At 32.3% G+C, this 9,233-nt stretch overlaps 1 protein-coding gene across 3 annotated transcripts in view; it reads left to right on the forward strand.

Annotated features, from left to right (window-relative positions):
* Nucleotides 1–9,233, forward strand: part of fig4a (FIG4 phosphoinositide 5-phosphatase a) — a 79,951-nt gene that overhangs the window by 34,020 nt on the left and 36,698 nt on the right. For all 3 annotated transcript variants that reach the window (XM_048207879.1, XM_048207878.1, XM_048207877.1), the window contains exons 12-13: nt 7,862–7,995; nt 8,366–8,482. In XM_048207879.1, the coding sequence (XP_048063836.1) occupies nt 7,862–7,995; nt 8,366–8,482 (251 nt within the window). The remainder of the gene's footprint in view (nt 1–7,861; nt 7,996–8,365; nt 8,483–9,233) is intronic.

A 9,233-nucleotide genomic window follows, 5' to 3' on the forward strand; every position in this document is an offset into this window, starting at 1 on the left:
TATATCATGCAGTTGCGAATTTCTATCTCAGAATTGACTTTATATCACGCAATTGCGAGTTTATATCGCAGAATTGTGACTTTATATACCGCAATTGCGAGTTTCTATCTCAGAATTGACTTTATATCATACAAATGCGAGTTTATATCTCAGAATTGTGACTTTAAATCACACAGTTGTGAGGAAAAAAAGTCCGAATTGTGACTTTAAATCACGCAGTTGTGAGGGAAAAAAGTCAGAATTGTGAGATATAAACTCGCATTTGCAAGATAAAAAGTCAGAATTTTAAGATAAAAAGTCGCAATTACTGTTTTTATTTTTTTTATTTAGTAGCAGAAACAGGCTTTCATACATTTCACCTCAAAATCAGAAGGAAAGAGAAACATCAATATTGACTGTAAAACATGTATTTGGCCGGATCTTTATTTCCTTTTATCAGGACAAAATTGGACCCAGGAAAACTTTTACAGTTCTTATCACACGTACAACTAAAGGATCTTTTATAGACATAGATATAGCAATAAACTCAATAATTAAAATGAACTAAATACTTTGCATAAAGAAAACGAAGTCTGTTTGTTTAGGACAATTACAGTTTTTTATTTTTTTTATTTTATTTTTATTGCATCACACCGCCTTACCTTATTCCCATGTAGTATTTTGTTAGCCTGTCATGTTATATTGCAAACACCATTTTCATGCGTATTTTCATGTATGCTAAAGATTTGCGGTTGGTATGTTTTTAAAATGTTTTTCAAAGAAGTCTCTTCTGCTCACCAAGGCTGCATTTATTTGATCAAAAGTACAGTAAAAATTGTGAAATATTATTACAATGTAAATCAGCTGTTTTCTCTGTGAATATATAGTAAAGTGTAATTTATTCCTGTGATCAAAGCTGAATTTTCAGCATCATTACTCCAGTCTTCAGTGTCACATGATCCTTCAGAAATCATTCTAATATGATGATTTGCTGCTCAAGAAACATTTATGATTATTATCAATGTTGAAAACAGTAATTTTTTTTGTAAAAAAAAAAAAAAAAAAATTCATTATTATTTGATGAATAGAAAGTTTACAGCATTTATTTGAAATAGAATCTTTTATAACATTATAAATGTCTTTACTGTCACTTTTGGTCTATGTAATGCATCATTGCTGACTGAAAGCATTAATTTCTTAAAAACTGACCCCAAGCTTTTGTGCTTCACATGAACACTTCTATCTAATGCACTTACTATAAATACACCACTGACCGCACACATGAAGAAATGCACATGCACACTTCTGTTCACAAACAAAAGCCTGATGTTTTTGCGTAAAATCTGCTGTCCGTACTTCCCATCTCGCTCACGTTGGCTGTCAGGAGGTACAACAGAACAAAGACCCACGTGATGTCCGTGTGAAGGCGATGTGCCAAAAAAGATCTGTACAGGCAGAATTTAACACAAAGTTGTGCCTGACATGTTTAAAACACATGTGTGTTTGTGGCTTTGTTTCACATATATTCGCCGTCCAGATAAAAGCATGTGACAAAAGGTCGTTAATGACCCAAATGAGGCACATTACATGCTAAGAATGCAGTCTAATTAACTCCACACACTCATTTAGCCTGCCGGACCATGTGGTCGTCACACGTGTGTGTGTCAAACACACTGTAAAATGTGTGTTTGTGCGAGTGCATTGAGCTCCAACTGTGTGTGTGTGTGTGTGTTTTCCACTGGCCTCCAGTAGAGAATGTGTGTTGGTGTGGGAGGCAGACGGCATTGTGGGCCGCAGGAGAAATCGGACAACCGCAGAACAATTTCTAAGAACGCTGGAGTCATTTAACAGCACGTGCAAATGTGGCCCAAGGATTGAGCGCGTAAACCGCGACGGATCACGTGTGCTTCTGCCTGCCGGCGTGTGCCGCGGACAGATAATGTCTTACTAGTCGTCTTCTTGGATTAGTCATTGTTCCCTATAGAGGAGCAGAAGGACGCTAAGTTTGAGTCATTGTCCACAACATGTCTACATCCACATCATCTGCTTCGCTGCTCATCTCTGATGTTCTCCAGAGATGCAAAATACTGAGTTTATTTATCTGACGTATGAAATAATAGTCAGAATTTTCAGTTTATTGAACCATTAGACAGACTTTTATGGCTAAAAAACTAGGAAAAGTTTTATTCAGAGGCCCAAACTGAGCCGAAAAATGCAATTTAGATGGACAAAAGTAAGCTAATGCAAATCAATGAGATCTTTATAACAGATACTGACATAAAATGCATATAAATATCAAAATCTGCCAATAATAAGTAAGTAAGATGATATTTAAATTCTAAGTTTTATGATCTAGTTTTAAAACATATAATGCAATGCAATGATGATTGAGAGATGAACAAATAAACCTGATGATCATATTTGATACTCATGATTTTTATAATAAATGATGTCTGGATAATCAGCTGAAATATTACTAACAATATCAAAGATATTCTTACGTTTGCTTGATAAAATCAGTGCAGATTTCACAGCAGAAAGACACGTGAAGCACGAGCTGAAGGAGGACGTTCGTACAATTACACTAAAAGGCTTTTATTTGAGTCTAAAATGTCAATCAGACGACAGAAGATTGCGTGTGATAGCAACGCAAAATCAGAAAGAGCTTTATTTGTAGTAACAGTAATGCAATAAATTTTAAAATTAATTGCATGCCATTTAGCAACACAAATCATCTAGGTTTTAATAATATGACTTTCTAATAATCTTACTGCAATGTGCAACATTATAAAATAACTTTCAACACACTTAAAGGGTTAGTTCACACAAAAATGAAAATAATGTCATTAATTACTCACCCTCATGTCGTTCCACACCCGTAAGACCTTCATTCATCTTCAGAACACAAATTTAGATATTTTTGATGAAGAAAGTGAGGCCTGCATTGACAGCAAGATAATTAACACTTTCAGATGCCCAGAAAGACGTATTTAAAACAGTCATGTGACTACAGTGGTTCAACCTTAATGTTATGAAGCGACGAGAATACTTTTTGTGCTCCAAAAAGACAGAATGCATTGTAATTGTAATTTTTTAGAAAGTAGCCTATAGGTTATAGGTTACCCAGAATGCAGTTTTTTATATCTCAGAATTGTGACTTTATATCATGCAATTGCGAATTTCTATCTCAGAATTGACTTTATATCATGCAATTGTGAGTTTATATCTCAGAATTGACTTTATATCATGCAATTGCGAATTTATATCTCAGAATTGTGACTTTATATCATGCAATTGCGAATTTCTATCTCAGAATTGACTTTATATCATGCAATTGTGAGTTTATATCTCAGAATTGACTTTATATCACGCAATTGCAAGTTTATATCTCAGAATTGACTTTATATCATGCAATTGTGAGTTTATATCTCAGAATTGACTTTATATCATGCAAATGCGAGTTTATATCTCAGAATTGTGACTTTATATCATGCAAATGCGAGTTTATATCTCAGAATTGACTTTATATCACGCAATTGCGAGTTTATATCTCAGAATTGACTTTATATCATGCAATTGCGAGTTTATATCTCAGAATTGACTTTATATCATGCAAATGCGAGTTTATATCTCAGAATTGACTTTATATCATGCAAATGCGAGTTTATATCTCAGAATTGTGACTTTATATCATGCAATTGCGAGTTTATATCTCAGAATTGACTTTATATCACGCAATTGTGAGTTTATATCTCAGAATTGACTTTATATCATGCAATTGCGAATTTATATCTCAGAATTGTGACTTTATATCATGCAATTGTGAGTTTATATCTCAGAATTGTGACTTTATATCATGCAATTGCGAGTTTATATCTCAGAATTGACTTTATATCATGCAAATGCGAGTTTATATCTCAGAATTGTGACTTTATATCATGCAATTGCGAGTTTATATCTCAGAATTGACTTTATATCACGCAATTGTGAGTTTATATCTCAGAATTGACTTTATATCATGCAATTGCGAATTTATATCTCAGAATTGTGACTTTATATCATGCAATTGCGAATTTCTATCTCAGAATTGACTTTATATCATGCAATTGCGAATTTATATCTCAGAATTGTGACTTTATATCATGCAATTGCGAATTTCTATCTCAGAATTGACTTTATATCATGCAATTGCGAGTTTATATCTCAGAATTGTGACTTTATATCATGCAATTGCGAATTTCTATCTCAGAATTGACTTTATATCATGCAATTGTGAGTTTATATCTCAGAATTGTGACTTTATATCATGCAATTGCGAATTTCTATCTCAGAATTGACTTTATATCATGCAATTGCGAGTTTATATCTCAGAATTGTGACTTTATATCATGCAATTGCGAATTTCTATCTCAGAATTGTGACTTTATATCATGCAATTGCGAGTTTATATCTCAGAATTGTGACTTTATATCATGCAATTGCAAGTTTATATCTCAGAATTGTAGCTTTATATCACGCAATTGCGAGTTTATATCTCAGAATTGACTTTATATCATGCAATTGCGAATTTATATCTCAGAATTGTGACTTTATATCATGCAATTGCGAGTTTATATCTCAGAATTGTGACTTTATATCATGCAATTGCAAGTTTATATCTCAGAATTGTAGCTTTATATCACGCAATTGCAAGTTTATATCTCAGAATTGACTTTATATCATGCAATTGTGAGTTTATATCTCAGAATTGTAACTTTATATCATGCAATTGCAAGTTTATATCTCAGAATTGTGACTTTATATCACGCAATTGTGAGTTTATATCTCAGAATTGACTTTATATCATGCAATTGCGAATTTCTATCTCAGAATTGATTTTATATCATGCAATTACGAGTTTCTATCTCAGAATTGTAACTTTATATCACGCAATTGCGAGTTTATATCTCAGAATTGACTTTATATCATGCAATTGCGAGTTTATATCTCAGAATTGACTTTATATCATGCAATTGCGAATTTATATCTCAGAATTGTGACTTTATATCATGCAATTGCGAGTTTATATCTCAGAATTGTGACTTTATATCATGCAATTGCGAATTTCTATCTCAGAATTGACTTTATATCATGCAAATGCGAGTTTATATCTCAGAATTGACTTTATATCATGCAATTGCGAATTTCTATCTCAGAATTGACTTTATATCATGCAAATGCGAATTTCTATCTCAGAATTGACTTTATATCATGCAAATGCGAGTTTATATCTCAGAATTGACTTTATATCATGCAATTGCGAATTTCTATCTCAGAATTGACTTTATATCATGCAATTGCGAATTTCTATCTCAGAATTGACTTTATATCATGCAATTGCGAATTTCTATCTCAGAATTGACTTTATCATGCAATTGCGAATTTCTATCTCAGAATTGACTTTATATCATGCAATTGCGAATTTCTATCTCAGAATTGACTTTATATCATGCAAATGCGAGTTTATATCTCAGAATTGACTTTATATCATGCAAATGCGAGTTTATATCTCAGAATTGACTTTATATCATGCAATTGCGAATTTCTATCTCAGAATTGACTTTATATCATGCAATTGCGAATTTCTATCTCAGAATTGACTTTATATCATGCAATTGCGAATTTCTATCTCAGAATTGACTTTATATCATGCAATTGCGAATTTCTATCTCAGAATTGACTTTATATCATGCAATTGCGAATTTCTATCTCAGAATTGACTTTATATCATGCAAATGCGAGTTTATATCTCAGAATTGACTTTATATCATGCAAATGCGAGTTTCTATCTCAGAATTGACTTTATATCATGCAATTGCGAATTTCTATCTCAGAATTGACTTTATATCATGCAATTGCGAATTTCTATCTCAGAATTGACTTTATATCATGCAAATGCGAGTTTATATCTCAGAATTGACTTTATATCATGCAATTGCGAATTTCTATCTCAGAATTGACTTTATATCATGCAATTGCGAATTTCTATCTCAGAATTGACTTTATATCATGCAATTGCGAATTTCTATCTCAGAATTGACTTTATATCATGCAAATGCGAGTTTATATCTCAGAATTGACTTTATATCATGCAATTGCGAGTTTATATCTCAGAATTGACTTTATATCATGCAATTGCGAGTTTCTATCTCAGAATTGACTTTATATCATGCAATTGCGAATTTCTATCTCAGAATTGACTTTATCATGCAATTGCGAATTTCTATCTCAGAATTGACTTTATATCATGCAAATGCGAGTTTATATCTCAGAATTGTGACTTTATATCATGCAATTGCGAATTTCTATCTCAGAATTGACTTTATATCATGCAAATGCGAGTTTATATCTCAGAATTGACTTTATATCATGCAATTGCGAGTTTATATCTCAGAATTGACTTTATATCATGCAATTGCGAGTTTCTATCTCAGAATTGACTTTATATCATGCAATTGCGAATTTCTATCTCAGAATTGACTTTATATCATGCAAATGCGAGTTTATATCTCAGAATTGTGACTTTATATCATGCAATTGCGAGTTTATATCTCAGAATTGTGACTTTATATCATGCATTTGCGAATTTCTATCTCAGAATTGACTTTATATCATGCAATTGCGAGTTTATATCTCAGAATTGTGACTTTATATCATGCAATTGCGAATTTCTATCTCAGAATTGACTTTATATCATGCAAATGCGAGTTTATATCTCAGAATTGTGACTTTATATCATGCAATTGCGAGTTTATATCTCAGAATTGTGACTTTATATCATGCAATTGTGAGTTTATATCTCAGAATTGTGACTTTATATCATGCAATTGCGAGTTTATATCTCAGAATTGTGACTTTATATCATGCAATTGTGAGTTTATATCTCAGAATTGTGACTTTATATCATGCAATTGTGAGTTTATATCTCAGAATTGTGACTTTATATCATGCAATTGCGAGTTTATATCTCAGAATTGTGACTTTATATCATGCAATTGTGAGTTTATATCTCAGAATTGTGACTTTATATCATGCAATTGCGAATTTCTATCTCAGAATTGACTTTATATCATGCAAATGCGAGTTTATATCTAATAAAAATTCTGCAATTAATTACTCACCCTCATGTCGTTCCACACCCGTAAGACCTTCGTTCATCTTCAGAACACAAATTAAGATATTTTTGATGAAGAAAGTGAGGCCTGCATTGACAGCAAGATAATTAACACTTTCAGATGCCCAGAAAGACGTATTTAAAACAGTCATGTGACTATAGTGGTTCAACCTTAATGTTATGAAGCGACGAGAATACTTTTTGTGCTCCAAAAAGACAGAATGCATTGTAATTGTAATTTTCTAGAAAGTAGCCTATAGGTTATAGGTTACCCAGAATGCAGTTTTTTATGATATATTACTGTTTCAGCGGAAAATGGTATTTTGCTGTTTAAATTTTTTTTTTTACATTTATTTTAGGAGTGTTTGTTATTGTTTTGAATAAGCGACTTCTAGAGGTGAAACCTACATATTGTGCCTTTTAAGCATGCCATTTTTAAGTAGAAAGACTAGCACTAGCACTAGCAAGAAATAATAGCATTTTAATGTAAAACATACTCAAAAAATCTTTGTTTTATTCATAACTTTGAAAAAATTATAATAACAACTTTGGGAGTATTTGCAAATTGTCTGTTGTTCTCAAAGGTTTGCTGCTCTTTTGTTTGCATTAAATTTACTATGGTTGTTTGTCAACCAGAAATTGCTATTGCAGGACTGGCGAGCAGATTTTGAGTTTGAAATGTTGGAATCAGAGTAATAATTGTTGGTTTGGTGGTTTTGATTTTGTCAGAAACGAGAGAAGAGGAAGCATGAGAAGATACTGAGTGAAGAGCTTTACCCGGCCATCACAAACCTCAACCAGTTTCTCCCGCCGGAGCACGGCATCGAGTACATCGCCTGGGACATGGCCCGATACACCAAGAGGTGCGTATGGCTGTCAGACCGCCATTACATTTCAGGAATTGATATAATGCATGCAACCGTTCAACAGTTTGGAGTCTGTAAGATCTCTTCTGCTCACCAAGGTTGCATTTATTTGATCAAAAATACAGTAAAAATTGTGAAATATTATTACAATTATTATTACAAACTGTTTTCTATGTGAATATATAGTAAAGTGTAATTTATTCCTGTGATCAAAGCTGAATTTTCAGCATCATTACTCCAGTCTTCAGTGTCACATGATCCTTCAGAAATCATTCTAATATGATGATCTGCTGCTCAAGAAACATTTATGATTATTATCAATGTTGAAAGTAGTAGTTTGATAAGATGTTTGTTCTTTCCTGTGCAGTAAACTGTGTAACGTGTTGGACCGTCTCAGTATGATCGCTGAGAATGTGGTGAAGAGAACGGGCTTCTTCGTTAATCGACCCGACTTCTATTGCCACACATTGCGTCCCGATGGAGGGTAAATGTTTGTTTAGCACACAGTACACGCATATGTATTATGTAAACAAACTTTTATTATGGATATGATTAATTATGATTATTTGTTTGACAGCACTAATATTTTCATAATTAATTGTAACCAAAGTTAAAATGCATTATTATGTTTGCAGATTCCTTGTTGCATCTGAAACTGGTTGTTTGTTGTGTGTTTTAATGCATTATACTTTCTGTGTTACTATGAATAGATTATAATGTATTATAATTGTGGTCACAATTATTCATGAGATCATAAAATGCATTATAAGGCATAATTAATTCATTAAAATACATCTATAATGCATTATTTATGAAGGTTTTAAGTAAAGTGGTACTCAAATATTTAAAAAATACTTATATCAAGATACATTTACTTGAGAAGCAAAATGACTAAAGATATTAAGTCAAGTTTTCTGAAAAATATATCAAAATATAGCGTTTGTATGCAAGTATGCATCTTGATTTAAGAAAGTTTAGATATTTGTGCTAGAAAATGAGACAAATACTAAGAACATCATTTTTTGCAGTGCATTGTTTATGTATGTAATAATGGATGTCAGACACATTTAAATTTACATAGAAATGCCTTTAGAAAAAATGCAGTTGTCAAATATCTGCTGAGCTTGTTTGCTGCATTTGCATCAAATCTTTCCCATGGGGGGTTTTCAGAATGCTGTATGTTTGTAAGTTTAAATAGTTTTCCATTAGTGACACATTTCATACTCTCGGCAATG

This window comes from Megalobrama amblycephala, linkage group LG11, assembly GCF_018812025.1.
Source record: "Megalobrama amblycephala isolate DHTTF-2021 linkage group LG11, ASM1881202v1, whole genome shotgun sequence".
NCBI classification, from domain to species: domain Eukaryota; kingdom Metazoa; phylum Chordata; class Actinopteri; order Cypriniformes; family Xenocyprididae; genus Megalobrama; species Megalobrama amblycephala.